At 42.5% G+C, this 23,958-nt stretch overlaps 1 protein-coding gene across 1 annotated transcript in view; it reads left to right on the top strand.

The window, feature by feature from the left end:
- Positions 1 to 23,958, top strand: part of LOC128664603 (rho guanine nucleotide exchange factor 40) — a 339,695-nt gene that overhangs the window by 272,944 nt on the left and 42,793 nt on the right. The window contains exons 13-15 of the mRNA XM_053719420.1: positions 9,883 to 10,793; positions 12,286 to 12,535; positions 15,672 to 15,761. Of these exons, the coding sequence (XP_053575395.1) occupies positions 9,883 to 10,793; positions 12,286 to 12,535; positions 15,672 to 15,761 (1,251 nt within the window). The remainder of the gene's footprint in view (positions 1 to 9,882; positions 10,794 to 12,285; positions 12,536 to 15,671; positions 15,762 to 23,958) is intronic.

Genomic DNA, 23,958 nt, shown 5'->3' with positions numbered 1-23,958 from the left:
AATCAGGAGATTGTGGTTCCTTCCTCGTGTCCTAATCCTTCTTCATCAAAGGAACGCTTACTTCTCATTTGGATGTAGTTTGCACCTTGAAGTTCTATCTTCAGGCTACTAAGGAGTTTAGACAATCTTCCCCTTTGTTGTCTATTCGGGGCAGAAGGCTACTTCCACTTCCCTATCTTTTTGGTTCAGGCGTGTCATCCGCTTAGCTTACAAGACAGCGGACATCGTCCTCCTGAGAGGATAACGGCAGTGGCTTCCTCTTGGACCTTTAAGAATGAGGCCTCTATGGATCAGATTTGTAAGGCGGCTACCTGGTCCTCCTTACATACTTTTTCAAAATGTTACAAGTTTGATGTTTTTGCTTTGGTTGAAGCAGCTCTCAGGAGAAAAGTTTTGCAGGCTGAATAGGGTCCGCCTCTTCCTTTTTTTCCCCTCCCGTTATTCATTCATTGTCCTCTGGAGCTTGGGTATAGTTTTCCCAACAGTAAGGAATTAAGCCGTGGACTCTCCCTATCCGTAAGGAAAGTAATTTATCTGGTAAGCATAAATTGTTTCTTGCGTGAACGCTAGCCCAACACTGCGCTAAAGCCGAAGGTGTTGGGAATACTTTAAATTCTTGTTCTTCATATAGTTGAAAATGCTCTTTCTTTTTTATATATATATATATATATATATATATATATATATATATATATATATATATATAAAATTTGTAAAATATATATCAATATCTATATGAATATAAACAGACATATAGATACAAAAGATTTTTTTCTAAGTAACAGGATTTTTGTAAATTAAATATCTATACCTATTTATCATTATGAATCTATACAGATTCCTGTTTTATAAATAAAGATACCAAAAGAACGAATACTAGTTGATAATATGAGTTAATTAGAAAGTTGCTTAAAATTGCATGATCTATCTGAATCATGATAGAAAAAAATGGGTTTAATATCCCTTTAGGTAAAATTTATAAATAACAAAAAATATCATATTACGAAGTATTACACTGCCCCCACCTGGTTACTTCATAATGCCGAAAAAGCTTCGATAGTCCGTTTCCCCCAATGGAAAAACAAAGCTATGATTACGGCATAACTGCTGAAACGCGTAAGCTTTTGCACATTGGAAGGGCTTTTATTTCTGCTATCTGTTTTACCGGATGATATAAAGGTTGTAAATCACTTTACAAATTGCGACTCCAGTATCTTTTTCTCAAGTACTTCATAATGCCACCTGACTGGCAAAGTTTCTATAGATAACACTATTTTATATAATAAAAAAATGTCATGTTGTTTACTGTCCCTTTAACCTATCAAATCATTTTTTAATACATTACCAGTTTTTAAGGTAATATCAGTATTTTAATTACATTGTAAATAACATTATCTTTGTTTAAATTAGAGTAGATTAATATTTATCAGTAAACTATAAACCTATATATGATTCTATTTATATCTGATTTTGTAAATGAGACAGGTTTACTTTTTGCTATCTTTGGTTATTATATGAGCTCCATATTATGTAATTAACACATGTATTCTCCCATAAAGAGCCCTTTTTGTTCTTTAACAAGCACACTAAGTAGGTGGCGCCTGAGGCTTGCACAGTTGGCTCTGGAAAGTCTGTGATGAGCTCAGTGCCATTGTGTAAGAGTCTATCTAGAGGCTGCAGCAGGCTGGGATTTTCTAACCCCCTATGTAGAACACATTGCAGTACAAATTTATTAATCTATCATTACAGAATGGGTTAACTAGTAATGAATATCACTCTGAAGTTTTTTGTGTTGGGACTTAGGCTCAGATTTAACAAAGTCCGGTGGACAGGGGTGCACATCTTCACCCCTGTCCACCCATATGGCTAGTGTGCATTACCGCCCCCTGCTTGTGCGCAGCCAATCGCGCACAAGCAGGGGCTGCCAATCTCTCCGGTCGGAAAAGTTCAGAGGGATTGAGATACGAAACATAACAGGTGGCGAAGTGGATTAAGAAGCAGCGGTCTGATCATACGAGCCTGCAGTCGGAACTTTTGGTAAAGCTGGGCCTCCGTTATCTGTTAGAGGGGCACAAAAGTGAAACCAAATCATCTGCATATAAAAAAGCATGTTAAAAATATTATATGAAAATATTTCACTAAAGCTGTTTGATGTGAAATTAACAGGAATTGCATTTTTGTGCACAGTGCATCCCTAAGGGCAGATTGATCTGATAAAAAAAAATGTTCCTGATTTTTAAATGTCATCATTTAGATGCAACAGAAAAAAGTACTTTAAAAGAACATTACGGATTCAGATAGAGCATGCAATTTAAAACAATTTGTTTCTGTTTTCTGTGTGTCCTTTGTTGACGAGAAAACCTGGGTAACCTGATAGGAGTTTGGGAAAATGCATGTGTCTTTAGCACTTTATCATACGTTGTTGCAAACACTGCTGCCAGATGGCTAAAGACACATGCGCTCTCCAGAGCTCACCTAGGATTACTCTTTAACCCTTTGATTTCTAAGCACTTTCACACCTGGGTGTTAAGCTTTTTTTAGGGGTTTATTTTTTTATTTTTCTTCTTAAATGGAAAGCGTCCACAGCTGCATTTATTATTTTTGGGAAATAAGAACCTGGCCACCAGGAAGAGGCAAAGACAACCCAGCCAAAGGCTTAAATACTCCTCCCACTCCCCTCATCCCCCAGTCATTCTTTGCATTTCGTCCCAGGAGGATGGCAGAGGAGTGTCAGAATTTGTAATTTTTGTTTTTGTCTCTTATGGAGGGTAGTACTTTTCGGCATGGGACAGGAGTTTTAAGTAGTCCTGTCAGTCTCTCGGTGAGGGCTTGGATGAAAGTTATAGTCCGGAGATGCAGGGAGTTTCTTTCTGCGAAACCATCCCGACTCATATTAACAGCTCCTCAAGCAATCAGCGTTGTCTAACTTCGCTTCGCTGCCTGCTTCTCTCAAGTCCATGGCAGAGGCGATGCTTGTATCCGTCACACTTGAAGGGCCATATTCCTGTTCCACGGCGTAGATTCCGGTAAGATAGTTTAATTTTATATTATTTGCAATGTACTGTAATGTGAATGTTTCCCGAGAGGCTACCACCCTGCGGGTCTAACTTATACATAAGGGTCTCAGTGAGTCTCTTTTAATATCTTTGTATCGAGGGCTAATATCTCCTGAGGGGGGTTATTGAACCCCCCTGTTCAATAACCCCCCCGGGTTATAATCATGTTTGTTATGTGATTCAACCTGCTTATATGTGATGTTTACTTGGCTCGTGGTTGGAACATTGAGGCCTTTGGAAGTGACGCAGCCTTTTGGTTGGGCGCGCTTGTTTGGACTGTACGGTTCCCCTTGAGTTCAGGCGTGGCTACATTCCGTTTTTTCCATTTCCACATTCCCGACCGCACGGCGAAAGAAATTTTCTAGTCCACAGGGATCTGGTTATAGGAGGTGGTGAGTGCCCCAGCCATTGGGGGTGTCAGGTGCCGTTTTTAGTTTTCACTACTTTAGTCCATATTTAAATATCCTCTATCCAGTTATGGAGGATTCTGAGGCTGAGACTGTTAATTTCAGATTCAGTTACAGAGGATTCTGATACGGAGACTATTTTGATTTCAGGTGATGAGTGGACTCATTGACGCCTGTCAACCGGTTTTGTTCCGTATGCCATTTCAGAGCGCCTGATTCCTCGAGCTCGGGGAATCAAGGGACTGCTGAGCCATCCACCTCTGGGGGTCCTGTCCTCCGAGAGGCGAGTTCCCTACCAAATCATACTTCTGCACATGCGGGTAACCCAGTTTATGGTTCCTCCATGCGGGGTGGAGTGTTTGCCCCGGAGGTTGCAGCACGTTTTCGCTTCCACATAATGTTGGCGATTGTTCGTCTGCAGAGTCCAGATGTTTATTTGAGAATGTGCTCATGCCCTATTGTCCCGGGCCTTCCGCCTTGGGGAGGGCCTCTACAGTTCCCCACGGGGTATCTATCCCTGAGTGTTGTGCCTTCCATTACAGGATTGCGCGCTTTCGCGTGTTGCTCAGACAGGTTTTTCAGTTATTGAATGACCCTATCGTTACCAGATACGGGGAATTTCAGTCTGATAATTTGAATGGTGCACCTCATTAGACATGTGGGGATGGAGTAATCTCCTGATTGTCATTTGTTTGAGATCTTTCCCAGTTTTTTAAAGATAGGGCTTCGTTTGGCTGGTCCTGCGGGTAGGCCTGTATCTTTTTGGGCGTTAACCTCCGGGTTGCCTTATATTTTATTTATATCCGATGGGATGTCTTTTATTTGTTTTTGTTTCCTTTGGGAACCTTCTGGGATTGATACTCTTTATTACTTCTTCGGAGGTTGTTGGACATGTTAGTCCTCTGTTAAAAATGTTTGGCTTTTTTTTTTCTTACCCGTACGAGGGAGAATTTACGCAGCTTGCTGGTTGGGACCCTAGGGCAGGCTGGTCCTGTCGGGTTCGTTTGGTCTTGCGGCTGTTCAGACACGTGGAGCTGTTCTGCTCAGCTGGTTCAGTAGAAGCGCCGAGTGCTCAGGTTATCATTGTTTTTTCATGTTCAACTAAGCATTCGAGAGGACCTGTGGGTCCGTGAGGTGGGAAGGATTGTTTCAGTCCTTATATCCTTAAGTCAGATTACCGGTCAGGGGAGTTTTTTTCCGCTGCTTCACTCTATCTGGCATCTGATTTCATCAAAACTGAGTTTCCTCCCCCATGTGGTGGAGGGTGGGAGGGCTTAATTCCCCTTACCGCTATTGAGCGGTTTGGCCTTCATTTTTTTAGGCCTCTGGATTTGTCCTTTTGGGCTTGATCCAACAGCTTGTACAGGATAGCTGTCTAGCATACACAAGGTTTGCAGTTTGAAACCTGTTGCAGCTCTTGACACCTTGCAGGTGTACGTGTAAGCTGTTTCTAGTATATCTAGATGCAGCTCTTACTCTTGACTGAGTTATACGAGGCCTTTGGGTATTCTTCTATTGCCTCCGGGTGAGTGGATCTCCTTTTAGGGACCTGTGTTTCCGGGTGATGGTTGTTCCCTGCGGGGATTTTTGTTTAGCTCGGGGGTTCTCTGGAGCTGGGTAGGCTTAGTGCCTTCTCTTCCTTGTGTCCACTGCTTGTGCGGAGGTGTTAGGGAGACTAGTCCTGTTAGTAGGATTTTTTTTTTTACCTTGAGGTATCCCTTGGTCGTCCTGAGGCTCTGAGAGGTATCGTCATACGACTTCTAGCCTTGCTCCTTGGAGTGTTGGACTTTAGCTAGGGGTGGCTCCCTCCTTTGGTCGGGGCTTTTGAGTTCACTCGCTATCAGGATTTTCTGGATATGCATCCGTACCCTTGCATCTGGCTTTTTGGTCAGTTGGGGTGTTTAGTTCTAGGGTAAGGTTTGCCTGAACTATTGGGTACCCGGACCTGTTTTTCTCCGAGACTTCCGGTTGCTGAACCTTCGTTTGGCCTTTTTACCAACCCAGTCTTGGGTGGTTTTGGTATCTTGGATCTCAGGGCTGGTCGTGGTGTTCCATGGTAGTGGGAACTTGGGTTGTGTTCTTGCTCCATCTACCTAACCTGGTCATGGTTGGCCAGGTTTTCAGAGTATTTTTTACTCTTTGTCACAGAGTAGCCCATGTCATCTGGTGGTTAGCCGTGTGGCTTGAACCGCAAGGGTAGTTGGTTCATACCCAGCTGCTGGCATTGGATGTCCAATTTCTGGTGCGCCTTAGGGTTGCATTCCCCTGGTCAGCTTGCCAGTGTTCCAGTGGATTCCCTGCTCTGCATGCGAATGGGTTCGCTGTACCTCTACTCGGCAAGCTACTTGTAGGGGGGTCCTTTTCTAGGACATCTGTGTTGGGAATTTTTCTTCCCATTAGCCAGTGCCTTCGGCCTTTAGGACAGTTGGTGCCCTTCCGGCATCATCCCTTTTCTTTTAGGGGATATTCTCCTCCCTATGGAGATAGAGTCCTTCCTTGGGGCTTCTCCTGGATGGGAGGAGGAAATGTGGAATTGGTCCCCCCCTGGGGTCTTGCTGGCTCCAAGCAGACTTGTTGGGCCTTTATTTTGATAGATCCTTGGGTCTATGGCCTTGTTGTCTGTTTCAGAGTCGGGTTGTACTTGTGCTCTGTGGGGATGGCTGTGCTATCCTTAAGCTTGTTCCTGTACCTGTTTCGGGATTCTTTGTTTCCCTGTCTTGGATCCCGGAGGCTGGGTTGGTCCAGCTGAGTGTGGGTCTGCAGGTCAGGATGGCCGAGCGGTCTAAGGAACTGCGTTCGGTTCGCAGTCTCCTCTGGATGTGTGAGCTTTGTTGAGTCTATCCTGTTAGCTTAGTCTGCTAGTTCTTTTCAACTTGCTCCATTGATTAGAAGTGGGTTTACTCTTCCTTCGGGTTCTGAGGGTATACTCTCCTTCTTGGGGGGCCTCGATTGAGGTTTTGTGTTCCGCTTTTCAGGGACCAGTGTGTAGTTCCTGTCACTTAGGTTGCATGAAACGTGCTCTCTGTCTGGGGATTGCTATTGCGGTTTGTTTCTTGCTTGACTGCTTCTTCGTCCTCGCAAGTACCCTCTGTGTCGTCCTGTTGGGACTCTGTTTTCTCAAACTTGGGGTTTTTCACCTGGGTGTATTACACACTTTTTCATAGTCGAATACTTTGGTATTCTATGGCCAGACATTGGGAGGACTTTGCCTCTTCAGTTGCATTCTGTGCTTGCAGGATATTGGAGAGACGTCTGTTCTGTCTCTGTGCCCGTTCTTATCCCGGGTTTCGCTTGGTATAGGCATAGCCTCCTTTCCCTGTTTGGGCCCCCTTGGGTCTCTGTGAGCTGGGCTCACTCGTGGAGGTTTTATTTTTGTATTAGGGGACCTTTCGTTTCCTTGGTTCTCATTTGCCTTGTTCCCTTAGGGGTTTCGGCTGGTGTCTCCTTCATTTGTGGAGATGAGTGGTGGGGGACCGCTTGTTGGGCAACGGTGTCTCTTGGAGGACTGTTGGCTCAGTCGAGTCAGTTTGCGGTCTCTAGTTTGGCTTCTGGACTTACTCCGAGTCTGTGTCATTAGAGCTTTTCCTCTTAAAATTTTCTCGGCTTCAGATGAAGCGGTTATTTTTATTGGGTAGAGGTTCAGGCCTTGTGCCCTCAGTATGGGCTGCCTATTGTACCCTCCCGTCTTGGCATTCAGTGTCCTCTATAGCTTGGGTATTGTTTTCCCAATGAATGCAGCTGTGAAATCTTTCCATTTAAGAAGAAAAACATAAATTATGCTTACCTGATAATTTCCTTTTCTTCTGATGGAAAGAGTCCATAGCTCCCCACCCGTAATTTTATGTGGGGCGTCCTTATATTCTTCTGGCATCTTTCACCCTTATATTTCTTCTACTGTTACTTGTTCCTCGGCAGAATGACTGGGGGATGAGGGGAGTGGGAGGAGTATTTAAGCTTTTGGCTGGGTTTTCTTTGCCTTCTCCTGGTGGACAGGTTCTTATTTCCCAAAAGTAATGAATGCAGCTGTGGACTCAGGTAAGCATAATTTGTTTTTTGAAAAAAAAAATTAACGTTTTCTTTTTCAGATCCCCAAGACTTACACTGTTGGAGAGGTTAGGCGATTACCTTTCTAATGGTGGGTTTTGGGGGTCTGCATGCCTCCTGCTACTATACTTAACATTGTTAAGTATAAATAAAGTTGCACAGTGACGTCATCACATCATTGCAGGCCCGATCGCCGGGGTGGGAGCCCCCAGATCTCCCTCAAGGTGGGAGAGTGCTAGCGACGGCTCTGCGACGGCTCAGAGCCATCGTTAGCACTCAAGGGGTTAACAAAGGATAGCAAGATAACAACTAAGCAAAATCTATGATATAAGTAAAGTAAAAATTTGACACATTGAAGTTTTAGCATTTTTGCTATCACTCCAGTTAAACAGAAATAGAGCCTTGTTTTTTTATTTACCTGTCAAAACTATATATTATACATTTGGCCAGATGCGGTAACTAACTCTTCCAGTTTTGCTTTTAATCTTAGCTGAGAGCTTGCAAGTGAGTGCTGGACTTCCTCTGTGTGCTGTATTAATTTGTTTTATCATTTTTCCTATGGTTCAGAGAATATAGATTATCTGCGCTAGTTGGAGATGGGCAAAACCTCTGGAATAACGTACCTCCCTCAAGGGGCACTGATACAAACACAAATCAAATGGGGGTATAGAGGATGCGCCTAAAACGGGCAATATCTCACTTATGGATGCCTAATATCAAATATTTATCAAAATATGGATGCAAATAAAAACATGGATAAGAGCTACCTATGAGCGAAGAATAGAAATCGATATTTAATGAATAAAAAATAAAATTTACAATATATATAAATATAATATATAGTAACGTCTATGAAGAGCTCATGCATACAATGTAAAATACTTATGGTTGGCCAACCTTAATAACATAAAATCCAAACACGGTGATCACATTAAAAAATAGTGGATAAAAAAGTTATCTTATTAATAGATATTGGACTGGATAGTAGATGAGAACTACCAGATAGGTGTATAACACACAATCCTGAACAACCTGTAATCCAAATGGTGGCGTGATCCTCTAAGGCAGAGGTATCAAACTCAAACTGGCCAAGTGTTGTTCTCCCATGGGGGGTGGGGGGGCGCTTGAACTAAGTAAGTGCTCCGGAAATGGATATACTAAGAAATGGAAGAGACCAAGTAGTAGTGCATGGTGGGAGTTGTAGCCCACAACAGACATACACAGTTATCTATATTTATCTTGTGAGTGCCAAGTGAAGTGATCATCTTGGAACTGTGTAGCAACATAAAAAGGGACATTTACCCAACGCAGTGCGTGGTGGGAATCTACACTGGACGCTTGTCTTTATATTTATCTTGTGCGTGCCTATATAGAAAATCAACTAACTCTTGGAACCATAAAAAACAGTAGTGCCAGATTAAACTATCTTGAGGGCCGCATTTCGCCCTGGGGCAGGTACTTTGAGACCACTGCTCTAAGGGATACACAGGTTTATAACACACAATCCTGAACAACCTGTAATCCAAATGGTAGAGGCATCCATAAGTAAGATACTGCCTGTTTTATGCGCGTCCTCTGTACCCCCATTTGTTTTGTAATTGTCCCTATGGGCCTTGCACCCAGACCTATCTGGGGTTAAATGCCTGGGACTCTGGGGACAGTGCAGCTGCCTGAGGGTGCTATTGAACACCCAGGGTTGTACATGTTGCAGGGTCATAGGATGTGTATCTTGTCCAGTCTGAGAGTACATTCCCCTTCAGTGTTTTGTATATGTCTAGGGTGATTACATAAGCCTGTGCACCCTTGACATGGTTTGGGCAGGTGAGTTGTTCGTTATACTCAGGTTTTCTCTTTAACATTTAATTGTCCATCACGTTTCATAGTGTGGATGCCGATGGTTCTTGACTAAAGGACCTGCCACTCTGGTGACAGCTCCTGAGAAAATACCCGTCCTGTCTTTCCATGATTATCACTGCATAAGCAGCAGCCAAGTACCGAGGCTGCTCTGTCCTGCCTGAGTTTAGCCTTATAAAGAGACGTTTGTTTCCTACATCTTCAGATGCATTAGATGCACAGCACTCTCTCCAGCTCAATCCACTATCTGTACTGAGCTGCTGAACAGCACATTGTTTTATTGTTTTCCTTTTTCCTTCACAATCCTTCATTTCTGAAAGCTTTTTAGCGCTACTTTATGCTGTCTATGAACAACCTTTTTTTTCTGCTTGATGGTTATTAATTTAGTAAATTTGCTTTGTATTATAGAGTTATATTTATTTTGAGAAGTCCCTGTACTTTAAACATGTACTTACTTATTGTGTGAGTTATGAATAATTGCCTTAATTTTACTATGGAAGTAATTTCTTGTTTATTTCCAGGCTTACGAATGGGCTTTGGAGGGAATGCGTCACCTTGCCTCTATTACCTTGGATGACTGTAATTCCCCAGACCTTTGTGTAGCTGCCATTGAGAGCTTGGAATATTACAAAGCTCAGCACCCAGAGATTGATGAGCAGAAGTTTGAAGAGATGAGAGAATTAGCTTGTGAACTGCAAAATGAAAGAGCTACAAAGCAGTGGAAGTTTGCATGGTCCAAGTGCCAGGAGGCCCGGCAAGTGTTTGAGAAGAAACTGGAGGCAGCTTTGCGGGTGAAAAGGTCATTGTCTATGCAGCAAAGATCTCCGGGCTCTTTTTCACAACGCAGACACTCAGATAGTGTAGACCAGAAAATGCATTCAGAGAAGAGCAGCAACATGTCTTATTTTCAGAACAAGCTGCTTAACTCCCCTCTCTGCAGCAGGGACAGTAAACTTGGAAAGGTACTTGAGAACAGATCAGAGCTGGGGTCTCACTGTGAGCAGAAATCTCCAAAAACTAGCCCTCTCTCAAATGCAAGTTCTATGGTGTCTGCAGCCTTCAGAATGAGAAAAATGTCTCTGCAAAGTGTTCCTGGTGAAGACCCTAATTTTGAACTCCTCCATCAAGAACCTTCTTGCTCCTCCACCCCCACTGCCCAATCACGTCCCATAACAAGAAGGTTACTAAGAAAGGCCCAGAGTTTTGATCTCCCTAACAGTGAGGGAGGGACTTATGGATGCCAAAGAAGGTTGAGCGAACCTGGTAGAAAAGGTAACACAGGAGTGTTCATTAAAGGACTGGAAGTGAGTAGCACAGAACTTGTAGACAGGCCCTGCAGTCCCCGGCAGCCCTTGCCACTGGACTGGTCATCAGAACGCATTCTCAGTGAGAGGAGAAGCAGCATCTCATCTGACGGAAGGACACGCAGCAGGTAGGAAGCATTGCTAAGAGGTTCGCTTGTGAAAAATCTGTGCCTTTGTTTCTTATGGTAACTTCTTTCTTTTCCACTTTAATATATGCAACAAAAAATCTCACCTATAGTAATCTATAAATAGGGTATTACCAGTGTTAGGATGCATGAGATTTTTATTCAGTATTTCAACATTATTAATATGATCAGTCTTTGTGCCGTTTTGCAAGTACCCATTAGAATTCCTCCCTCTTTTTTTCTCTCTGTCTATGGATCCTAAGATCCTGTAGTTTTATATCAGACATAACAACATTTTTGGTTTGTCCACCTACATTAACCAGCGTTTTATTGATTTGTAATACAATGAACCAAAATACATTTGCAGAGAATAGTTGTACAAGTATGCTTCAACTTTGCTGCGCTCAAATCATGCTGCCCTAGGCACTGGCCTATTTGGACTTGGCCAAAATACATCCTCTGAATGTTCTGTTATTTAGTGCTCTGTTTATTAAAGGAACACTAAACCCAAAAAATTTCTTTCATTTCAAGTAGAGAATAAAATTTTAAACATTCCAATTTACTTCTATTATCTAGTTTGCTTCATTATTTAGCTATCCTTTGTTGAAGAAATAGCAATGCACATGGGTGCGAGGCATCTATGTACAGCAACCAATCAGCGGCTACTGAGCATATCTAGATAGGCTTTTCAGCACAATATATCAAGAGAATAAAGCAAATTAGATAATAGAAGTAAATTAGAAAGTTGTTTAAAATTGCATGCTTTTTCTAAATCATAAAAGAAAAAATTTGGGTTTCATGTCCCTCAAAAATGATTACTCTTGCCCACTGAATGTAGCATTAAAGCTGAACTATTTCTATTGTGTGTGCGTGTTCTCAGCATAAAGAACAACGATCATTTATAGAAATAGTTTTTGTCATTTCACCCCAAGGTGCATCCTTTTTATTCCTGTCATAGAGCGATCCATTATTTTCATTAATTGATTTCCAAATGAAATGAATGTTAGGTTCTATCCCTTTTTTATTTAAGGATTTTTCTCAATAAGAACAGTCAAGCTGTGGAACTAGCTTACAAGAGTAATAGTAAATGTAGATGTAGTGGATGACTAAAAAAAATAACATAGAAATGTTTTTGCAAAAGGTTATCTTTAAGCTCAATTCTTTCAACTAATTAACTGTTATTGTATGTTATTACATATTAAAGGATATGTGCATATGTCACAGAAAAACAGTGATATCTTTTAAGAGAAGCATTTTTGCTAATGGATGCAGAACTGATAATATATCAATTTAAAATACACCTGTGCACATTTCAATTTTGACCTTTCTATCCCTTTAAAACTTATTTATATTATTCAATTCACTAAATTATTCCAACGTTAAATAAATTACCAGTGGTAGAAAACACTAGTTTTTGTTTTTATATTTTTAATCAGTAAAGTACTTTGACTTTTTTCATGTATATTAATTACTCGTCATTACTTTGTACCTGTAGTAAATTCCGACATATCATTGATGAGATGGTAACAACAGAAAGGGAGTATGTTCGCTCCTTATGGTATATAACCGAGAACTACTTTCCAGAGATGGAGAGATTGGACCTGCCTCAAGACCTCCGTGGCAAGCGTGGTATCATATTCGGGAACCTAGAGAAACTGCGTGATTTTCACAGCCAGTACTTCCTCAGGGAGCTGGAGAGCTGCTGCAACCACCCCCTGCGAGTCAGCCATTGCTTCCTCAGACATGTAAGTAGCGTCTTTTAACCCCCGAAAGAGACTTATATCTCATGTGTGCACATGTAACAAATAGCAATGAAATCAATCTGGGTGAACGTATGTCCCTTACAGTGATATAACTGCAGGTAATCTATGACAGAAAATTCCAGAGAGATCATTCATGATAAATAATTATTTGTTGCATCCAAAATAGGATATTTTTTTTAATTCAACTTCACTGTTTTTAAAACAGCAGTTCCTACACTCAATGGCGTTATTGCTTTTGTGCTGGTGGCATAAACAAATGATTGTTTTGTTTAGTGTGCTGTCGTTTTTTTTACCCAGTAATGTGTTCTCAATCATTTATTATACCGCTTCATAGTATTAAATGTAAGGAAGAGAGACTGGCAAAGTAAATAAATAAAATGTGAATGAGCATGTTCTTGAAAACAATGGGTGGCACTTTTAATAAACAAAATCATCTATTTCTTGCAGGGGGAGTTTTTATTCATAACAAAACTAGTAGGATTCTGAGCGATTTGTAAATAGAACTTGGCTTGTGTGAGTTCAAAAACGTTAAACTTTATGCAGCATGTTTGATTATTAGTTTCATGTAAACATACACATCTGAATAAGTACCGTGGTTTAGCATTGGGAAGTAAATATAGCAAGCTAGTTTTCCTAGGAGATTAACAAACATTTGAGGCACATTATTCAGTGTGTTGAATTAATTTTCTTAAAGGAGCAGTCTTGTTGCAAATTTTTGTTTAAAAAGATATATTCTCTTTATTACCCATTCCCCAGTTTTGCATAACCAATACTGTTATATTAATATACTTTTTACCTCTGTGATTACCTTGTATTTAAGCCTCTGCACACTGCCCCTTATCTCAGTGCTTTTTACAAACTTGCATTTTAGCCAATTAGTGCTGCTTGCTGCAGAACTCCACAGGAGTGTGCACACAGGTATCTATATGGCACAGATGAATTAGCACTGTCTGGCTGTGAAAGCTAATAAAATGCACTGAGATAAGATGGCCTGCAGGGGCTTAAAAGCAGGCAGAGATTTAAAGGTTATAAATTATATTAATATAACAATATTAGTTGTGCAAAGCTGGGGAATGGGTAGTAATTTAAACAATAAAAAAATAAAGTATATTGTCCCTTTAAATGGAGTGTTGAGGTTCTCTTATTTGTTATAGTTAAAGGGGCAATAGAGGCATTGAGAACTGTTAGAGCATGTTACAGGCTTCACTAGCCTAACCCTGCACCATATCTGTCTGTAATTGGCTTTAGCAGAGATTATTAGATAAGAACTTCAAAACAACGCAGAGTCTGCTGACATGATGGCACTGGCTAGTCTTGTCTAATCATTCTCAGTCTGGATTGGCTCCTCCAAACAAGGCAAGTGGTGAATGCAGTTGGGCTATTGAAAAACAATTGCAGCGTGCAGGGTGATAATGCATTCCAAACATTTTCAAACTCACCCAGTATGTATGTTGGGAGAGTGCAGAACAAAAATGCAATTACACGGTGTTTACTGTTCCTTTTAAAAAAAGAGTAAATGTCACATTTAAAGAGACACAAAAAATGCTCTAATTGGAGAATTTGATGATTACTCTTATCACTTGAATATCACTCTGTGTTTAAATACTTGCAGAGGAGTTAAATTTATAGATAGTCTGATTAGAGCAGCAATGCACTGCTGTGACTTTGCTGAACTCATCTGGTGAGTTAAAGACAAGATATATAAATTTGTAGCCACCAAATCACCAGCTACCTGCCAGTAGGGCACTGATACTCTTAACCAATTGAAAATGTGTTTACAGTTAAAGGGACACTGAACCCAAATTTTTTCTTTTGTGATTCAGATAGAGCATGCAATTTTAAGCAACTTTCTAATTTACTCCTATTATCAATTTTTCTTAGTTCTCTTGCTATCTTTATTTGAAAAAGAAGGCACCTAAGCTTTTTTTTTTTTTTGGTTCAGTACTCTGGATAGCGCTTTTTTATTGGTGGATGAATTTATCCACCAATCAGCAAGGACAACCCAGGTTGTTGACCAAAAATGGGCCGGCATCTAAACTTACATTCTTGCATTTCAAATAAAGATACCAAGAGAATGAAGAAAATTTGATAATAGGAGTAAATTAGAAAGTTGCTTAAAATGTCATGCTCTATCTGAATCACAAAAGAAATAATTTGGGTTCAGTGTCCCTTTAAGTTTGTGTTGTCCGCATCAAAAATGGATATGCAGACTAACATGACAAATATAATCTCCATTTTGCAGGTTTACATATTACATTAGCTTTGTTTTTATCCCTTTGTACAGTGCAGTGTAAAGGGCTTTATTCAGTGTTGCAAGATTTTCATCTACAATCAAGAACTATGCAGGAAATTAATATCTAGTGGAAAAAATGGCCACAACTTAACCATCTTCAGTAACAGGATCTAACAAATTCACATACTTTTAAATTGTTAAAGTGCTAAGTTACTAGTTTTACAAAATAATCTCACTGACTGTGATTGCCTCAAATTTCAAAAGTGCTTATTGGTCACCAAAAACTTTCTTCAAATCAATACCATAGCTTTTAAATAAAAGAATATATCTAGCTATATGAACTTAATGAAATCCATGTATTATATTCTTTGTTCTATTTTTAATAGAATTATTATGCAGCAGCAGTTAGGTAATTTCCTTATTTTAAATATCCAGATTAATAATTAAAGGGACATGATTTTAGAGAATGTACAATTAAAAAAAAATCCCAACTTTCTTTTATCATCAAGTGTATTTAGTTCTTTTGGTATTCGTTGTTGAAGAGCATCCTGCGCATATTCAAAGCACTATTTGGCAGCACTTTAATAATAACGCTTTTAACAATATTATACCGCTTGACAATATTGCTGCCATCTAGTGCTTAAAAGTGACTTTTGAATTTAGAAAAGTGTTTCTTGTAAAAGTGCTGCCACAGAGTGCTCCGATAAAAGCTTGTTACGTACCTAGTTATAATCTTCAACAAAGAATACTTTAGGAACAAAGTAAATTTGTATGCTCTATCAGTATAATGAAATGAAAAAAAAATGTGGGTTTCATTACCCTTTACATGTGGGCTGCTTTATTTAGATCATCTGGTAACATTACATTCCTTTTCTTTGTTTCTAGAAAGACCAATTTGGAATGTACGCTCTTTACAGCAAGAACAAACCCAGATCAGATCTTCTGCTTGCTAGCCACGGGAACATATTTTTTAAGGTATGAAATTTAACATATGTAGGAGATGAGTAAGATCAGATTGAACCAGAAACCATTGCAGACCTTGAAAGCACCATCCTAATACCTAAAGATTATTATATTTGAGAAATTATGTTTGAATCCAGGAATGGTAAATGTGGACAGCGGATTGCTGCCCTCCAGAGAAGAACCCGGGTGGACAGGGCGAATATGTACGATCCTGTGCGCCACTGGATGATAAATGGAGCCATTAATGTCCTGTTGTGAGCTTTTGTGAATCAGAATTGCTCATTTGTAGGAAAGATGCTTTTACCATCTCAGATCTTGATGTTAGAAGCAACAGTAGTGAGGATTAACAATACAACTACTCTATAATGGTAACATCATACATTTTGAATATATGGTCCCTGTAAAATGCATATAGGTACTCAGCAGCTATTATTAATGCACAGTAAATACATACCTTGTGCAGCCCTCTCCTGCAGAGTCAGACTAGTAGTTAGTCACTGCAGAACGTTAGCCCTCTCCTGCAGAGTCAGACTAGTAGTTAGTCACTGGAGAACGTTAGCCCTCCTGCAGAATCAGACTAGTAACTGGAGAATGTTAGCCCTCCTGCAGAATCAGACTAGTAGCTAGTCACTGGAGAACGTTAGCCCTCTCCTGCAGAGTCAGCATAGTAGTTAGTCACTGGAGAACGTTAGCCCTCTCCTGCAGAGTCAGACTAGTAGTTAGTCACTGGAGAACGTTAGCCCTCCTGCAGAATCAGACTAGTAACTGGAGAATGTTAGCCCTCCTGCAGAATCAGACTAGTAGCTAGTCACTGGAGAACGTTAGCCCTCCTGCAGAATCAGACTAGTAGTTAGTCACTGGAGAATGTTAGCCCTCTCCTGCAGAATCAGACTAGTAGTTAGTCACTGGAGAACGTTAGCCCTCTCCTGCAGAGTCAGACTAGTAGCTAGTCACTGGAGAACGTTAGCCCTCTCCTGCAGAGTCAGACTAGTAGTTAGTCACTGGAGAATGTTAGCCCTCTCCTGCAGAGTCAGACTAGTAGTTAGTCACTGGAGAATGTTAGCCCTCTCCTGCAGAATCAGACTAGTAGCTAGTCACTGGAGAATGTTAGCCCTCTCCTGCAGAGTCAGACTAGTAGCTAGTCACTGGAGAACGTTAGCCCTCTCCTGCAGAGTCAGACTAGTAGTTAGTCACTGGAGAATGTTAGCCCTCTCCTGCAGAGTCAGACTAGTAGCTAGTCACTGGAGAATGTTAGCCCTCTCCTGCAGAATCAGACTAGTAGTTAGTCACTGGAGAATGTTAGCCCTCTCCTGCAGAATCAGACTTGTAGTTAGTCACTGGAGAATGTTAGCCCTCTCCTGCAGAGTCAGACTAGTAGCTAGTCACTGGAGAACGTTAGCCCTCTCCTGCAGAGTCAGACTAGTAGTTAGTCACTGGAGAATGTTAGCCCTCTCCTGCAGAATCAGACTTGTAGTTAGTCACTGGAGAATGTTAGCCCTCTCCTGCAGAATCAGACTTGTAGTTAGTCACTGGAGAATGTTAGCCCTCTCCTGCAGAGTCAGACTAGTAGCTAGTCACTGGAGAACGTTAGCCCTCTCCTGCAGAGTCAGACTAGTAGTTAGTCACTGCAGAACGTTAGCCCTCTCCTGCAGAGTCAGACTAGTAGTTAGTCACTGGAGAACGTTAGCCCTCCTGCAGAATCAGACTAGTAACTGGAGAATGTTAGCCCTCCTGCAGAATCAGACTAGTAGCTAGTCACTGGAGAACGTTAGCCCTCTCCTGCAGAGTCAGACTAGTAGTCACTGGAGAACGTTAGCCCTCTCCTGCAGAGTCAGACTAGTAGTTAGTCACTGGAGAACGTTAGCCCTCCTGCAGAATCAGACTAGTAACTGGAGAATGTTAGCCCTCCTGCAGAATCAGACTAGTAGCTAGTCACTGGAGAACGTTAGCCCTCCTGCAGAATCAGACTAGTAGTTAGTCACTGGAGAATGTTAGCCCTCTCCTGCAGAATCAGACTAGTAGTTAGTCACTGGAGAACGTTAGCCCTCTCCTGCAGAGTCAGACTAGTAGCTAGTCACTGGAGAACGTTAGCCCTCTCCTGCAGAGTCAGACTAGTAGTTAGTCACTGGAGAATGTTAGCCCTCTCCTGCAGAGTCAGACTAGTAGTTAGTCACTGGAGAATGTTAGCCCTCTCCTGCAGAATCAGACTAGTAGCTAGTCACTGGAGAATGTTAGCCCTCTCCTGCAGAGTCAGACTAGTAGCTAGTCACTGGAGAACGTTAGCCCTCTCCTGCAGAGTCAGACTAGTAGTTAGTCACTGGAGAATGTTAGCCCTCTCCTGCAGAGTCAGACTAGTAGCTAGTCACTGGAGAATGTTAGCCCTCTCCTGCAGAATCAGACTAGTAGCTAGTCACTGGAGAATGTTAGCCCTCTCCTGCAGAGTCAGACTAGTAGCTAGTCACTGGAGAACGTTAGCCCTCTCCTGCAGAGTCAGACTAGTAGTTAGTCACTGGAGAATGTTAGCCCTCTCCTGCAGAGTCAGACTAGTAGCTAGTCACTGGAGAACGTTAGCCCTCTCCTGCAGAATCAGACTAGTAACTGGAGAATGTTAGCCCTCCTGCAGAATCAGACTAGTAACTGGAGAATGTTAGCCCTCCTGCAGAATCAGACTAGTAACTGGAGAACGTTAGCCCTCTCCTGCAGAATCAGACTAGTAACTGGAGAATGTTAGCCCTCTCCTGCAGAGTCAGACTAGTTGCTAGTCACTGGAGAACGTTAGCCCTCTCCTGCAGAGTGAGACTAGTAGCTAGTCACTGGAGAACGTTAGCCCTCTCCTGCAGAATCAGACTAGTAGCTAGTCACTGAAGAATGTTAGCCCTCTCCTGCAGAATCAGACTAGTAGCTAGTCACTGGAGAACGTTAGCCCTCTCCTGCAGAATCAGACTAGTAACTGGAGAATGTTAGCCCTCTCCTGCAGAATCAGACTAGTAGCTAGTCACTGGAGAATGTTAGCCCTCTCCTGCAGAGTCAGACTAGTAGCTAGTCACTGGAGAACGTTAGCCCTCTCCTGCAGAATCAGACTAGTAGCTAGTCACTGGAGAACGTTAGCCCTCTCCTGCAGAATCAGACTAGTAACTGGAGAATGTTAGCCCTCTCCTGCAGAGTCAGACTAGTAGCTAGTCACTGGAGAACGTTAGCCCTCTCCTGCAGAATCAGACTAGTAGCTAGTCACTGGAGAACGTTAGCCCTCTCCTGCAGAATCAGACTAGTAACTAGTCACTGGAGAACTTTAGACCTCTCCTGCAGAATCAGACTAGTAGCTAGTCACTGGAGAACGTTAGCCCTCTCCTGCAGAGTCAGACTAGTAGTTAGTCACTGGAGAATGTTAGCCCTCTCCTGCAGAATCAGACTAGTAGCTAGTCACTGGAGAACGTTAGCCCTCTCCTGCAGAATCAGACTAGTAACTGGAGAATGTTAGCCCTCCTGCAGAATCAGACTAGTAACTGGAGAATGTTAGCCCTCCTGCAGAATCAGACTAGTAACTGGAGAACGTTAGCCCTCTCCTGCAGAATCAGACTAGTAACTGGAGAATGTTAGCCCTCTCCTGCAGAGTCAGACTAGTTGCTAGTCACTGGAGAACGTTAGCCCTCTCCTGCAGAGTGAGACTAGTAGCTAGTCACTGGAGAACGTTAGCCCTCTCCTGCAGAATCAGACTAGTAGCTAGTCACTGGAGAACGTTAGCCCTCTCCTGCAGAATCAGACTAGTAACTGGAGAATGTTAGCCCTCTCCTGCAGAATCAGACTAGTAGCTAGTCACTGGAGAATGTTAGCCCTCTCCTGCAGAGTCAGACTAGTAGCTAGTCACTGGAGAACGTTAGCCCTCTCCTGCAGAATCAGACTAGTAGCTAGTCACTGGAGAACGTTAGCCCTCTCCTGCAGAATCAGACTAGTAGCTAGTCACTGGAGAACGTTAGCCCTCTCCTGCAGAATCAGACTAGTAGCTAGTCACTGGAGAACGTTAGCCCTCTCCTGCAGAATCAGACTAGTAGCTAGTCACTGGAGAACGTTAGCCCTCTCCTGCAGAATCAGACTAGTAACTAGTCACTGGAGAACTTTAGACCTCTCCTGCAGAATCAGACTAGTAGCTAGTCACTGGAGAACGTTAGCCCTCTCCGGCAGAATCAGACTAGTAGCTAGTCACTGGAGAATGTTAGCCCTCTCCTGCAGAATCAGACTAGTAGCTAGTCACTGTAGAATGTTAGCCCTCTCCTGCAGAATCAGACCAGTAACTGGAGAATGTTAGCCCTCTCCTGCAGAATCAGACTAGTAGCTAGTCACTGGAGAACTTTAGCCCTCTCCTGTAGAATCAGAATAGTAGCTAGTCACTGATTCTGCAGGAGAGGGCTAACATTCTTCAGTGACTAGCTACTAGTCTGATTCTGCAGGAGAGGGCTAAAGTTCTCCAGTGACTAGTTACTAGTCTGATTCTGCAGGAGAGGGCCAACGTTCTCCAGTGACTAGCTACTAGTCTGAAGAATGTTAGCCCTCTCCTGCAGAATCAAACTAGTAGCTAGTCACTGGAGAATGTTAGCCCTCTCCTGCAAAGTCAGTCAAACTAGTAGCTAGTCACTGGAAAATGTTAGCTCTCTCCTGCAGAATCAGACTAGTAGCTAGTCACTGGAGAATGTTAGCCCTCTCCTGCAGAATCAGACTAGTAACTGGAGAATGTTAGCCCTCTCCTGCAGAATCAGACTAGTAGCTAGTCACTGGAGAACGTTAGCCCTCTCCTGCAGAATCAGACTAGTTGCTAGTCACTGGAGAACGTTAGCCCTCTCCTGCAGAGTCAGACTAGTAGCTAGTCACTGGAGAATGTTAGCCCTCTCCTGCAGAGTCAGACTAGTAACTAGTTACTGGAGAATGTTAGCCCTCTCCTGCAGAATCAGACTAGTAGCTAGTCACTGGAAAATGTTAGCTCTCTCCTGCAGAATCAGACTAGTAACTGGAGAATGTTAGCCCTCTCCTGCAGAATCAGACTAGTAGCTAGTCACTGGAGAATGTTAGCCCTCTCCTGCAGAATCAAACTAGTAGCTAGTCACTGGAAAATGTTAGCTCTCTCCTGCAGAATCAGACTAGTAGCTTGTCACTAGAGAATGTTAGCCCTCTCCTGCAGAATCAGACTAGTAGCTAGTCACTGGAGAATGTTAGCCCTCTCCTGCAGAATCAAACTAGTAGCTAGTCACTGGAAAATGTTAGCTCTCTCCTGCAGAATCAGACTAGTAGCTAGTCACTAGAGAATGTTAGCCCTCTCCTGCAGAATCAGACTAGTTGCTAGTCACTGGAGAACGTTAGCCCTCTCCTGCAGAGTCAGACTAGTAGCTAGTCACTGGAGAATGTTAGCCCTCTCCTGCAGAATCAGACTAGTAGCTAGTAACTGGAGAATGTTAGCCCTCTCCTGCAGAATCAGACTAGTAGCTAGTAACTGGAGAATGTTAGCCCTCTCCTGCAGAATCAGACTAGTAGCTAGTCACTGGAGAACTTTAGCCCTCTCCTGCAGAATCAGACTAGTAACTAGTCACTGGAGAACTTTAGACCTCTCCTGCAGAATCAGACTAGTAGCTAGTCACTGGAGAACGTTAGCCCTCTCCGGCAGAATCAGACTAGTAGCTAGTCACTGGAGAATGTTAGCCCTCTCCTGCAGAATCAGACTAGTAGCTAGTCACTGTAGAATGTTAGCCCTCTCCTGTAGAATCAGAATAGTAGCTAGTCACTGATTCTGCAGGAGAGGGCTAACATTCTTCAGTGACTAGCTACTAGTCTGATTCTGCAGGAGAGGGCTAAAGTTCTCCAGTGACTAGTTACTAGTCTGATTCTGCAGGAGAGGGCCAACGTTCTCCAGTGACTAGCTACTAGTCTGAAGAATGTTAGCCCTCTCCTGCAGAATCAAACTAGTAGCTAGTCACTGGAGAATGTTAGCCCTCTCCTGCAAAGTCAGTCAAACTAGTAGCTAGTCACTGGAAAATGTTAGCTCTCTCCTGCAGAATCAGACTAGTAGCTAGTCACTGGAGAATGTTAGCCCTCTCCTGCAGAATCAGACTAGTAACTAGTCACTGGAGAACGTTAGCCCTCTCCTGCAGAGTTAGACTAGTAGGTAGTCACTGGAGAATGTTAGCCCTCTCCTGCAGAATCAAATTAGTTGCTAGTCACTGGAGAACGTTAGCCCTCTCCTGCAGAATCAGACTAGTAACTAGTCACTGGAGAACGTTAGCCCTCTCCTGCTGAGTTAGACTAGTAGGTAGTCACTGGAGAACTTTAGCCCTCTCCTGCAGAATCAGACTAGTAGCTAGTCACTGGAGAATGTTAGCCCTCTCCTGTAGAATCAGACTAGTAACTAGTCACTGGAGAACGTTAGCCCTCTCCTGCAGAGTCAGACTAGTAACTAGTCACTGGAGAATGTTAGCCCTCTCCTGCAGAGTCAAACTAGTAGCTAGTCACTGGAGAATGTTAGCCCTCTCCTGCAGAATCAGACTAGTAGCTAGTCACTGGAGAATGTTAGCCCTCTCCTGCAGAATCAGACTAGTAACTAGTCACTGGAGAACGTTAGCCCTCTCCTGCAGAATCAGACTAGTAGCTAGTCACTGGAGAATGTTAGCCCTCTCCTGCAGAGTCAGACTAGTAGCTAGTCACTGGAGAATGTTAGCCCTCTCCTGTAGAATCAGACTAGTAACTGGAGAATGTTAGCCCTCTCCGGCAGAATCAGACTAGTAACTGGAGAATGTTAGCCCTATCCTGCAGAATCAGACTAGTAACTGGAGAATGTTAGCCCTCTCCGGCAGAATCAGACTAGTAGCTAGTCACTGGAGAATGTTAGCCCTCTCCTGTAGAATCAGACTAGTAACTAGTCACTGGAGAACGTTAGCCCTCTCCTGCAGAGTCAGACTAGTAGCTAGTCACTGGAGAATGTTAGCCCTCTCCTGCAGAATCAGACTAGTAGCTAGTCACTGGAGAATGTTAGCCCTCTCCTGTAGAATCAGACTAGTAACTAGTCACTGGAGAACGTTAGCCCTCTCCTGCAGAATCAGACTAGTAACTAGTCACTGGAGAACGTTAGCCCTCTCCTGCAGAGTCAAACTAGTAGCTAGTCACTGGAGAATGTTAGCCCTCTCCTGCAGAATCAGACTAGTAGCTAGTCACTGGAGAATGTTAGCCCTCTCCTGTAGAATCAGACTAGTAACTAGTCACTGGAGAACGTTAGCCCTCTCCTGCAGAATCAGACTAGTAACTAGTCACTGGAGAACGTTAGCCCTCTCCTGCAGAGTCAAACTAGTAGCTAGTCACTGGAGAATGTTAGCCCTCTCCTGCAGAATCAGACTAGTAGCTAGTCACTGGAGAATGTTAGCCCTCTCCTGCAGAATCAGACTAGTAGCTAGTCACTGGAGAACGTTAGCCCTATCCTGCAGAATCAGACTAGTAGCTAGTCACTGCAGAACGTTAGCCCTCTCCTGCAGAATCAGACTAGTAGCTAGTCACTGGAGAATGTTAGCCCTCTCCTGCAGAGTCAGACTAGTAGCTAGTCACTGGAGAACGTTAGCCCTCTCCTGCAGAATCAGACTAGTAGCTAGTCACTGGAGAACGTTAGCCCTCTCCTGCAGAATCAGACTAGTAGCTAGTCACTGGAGAACGTTAGCCCTCTCCTGCAGAATCAGACTAGTAGCTAGTTACTGGAGAACGTTAGAAGTATTGTCCCTAAACATTAACCTGGCAATAGACCAGGTATAATATAGGTTCTAAAAATGAGGGGCTTTCATATGACCCTACTGAAGAAATGCATTTATGACAAATACTACATCTTGTTTCCTCTCATACTTGTAGTGTGTTATTCAGGTATTGATAGGGTTGGTATTAAAACATGAAGGAAAGTGGCACCTTATCTGAAGCATGAGCATAGGGCATTTCTGTTAAATATTTAAATACTAAGCACTATCAAAAGTAAATAGCTACAATGTATGTATATGAAACAAACTTGAAAAAAGTTGTGTTTGCCAGGAAAATCCATTAGTATCAAAATAGCAACAAGGAATACAAAGAGAAAAGGTACATTTTATAGAAGTAAATTGAAAGTTTTTAAAATTGTAGGTCATGCGATTTGCTGTTTGGATTGTTGGGTCAGGTAGGAGAACGGATCTGTTTGTGTGTGGCATGTCCGTCTTAC

This window comes from Bombina bombina, chromosome 1, assembly GCF_027579735.1.
Source record: "Bombina bombina isolate aBomBom1 chromosome 1, aBomBom1.pri, whole genome shotgun sequence".
In the NCBI taxonomy this organism is placed as follows: Eukaryota; Metazoa; Chordata; class Amphibia; order Anura; family Bombinatoridae; genus Bombina; species Bombina bombina.
Note: the sequence above shows the minus strand (reverse complement) of the source record. Positions and strands in the feature narration are given on the sequence as shown.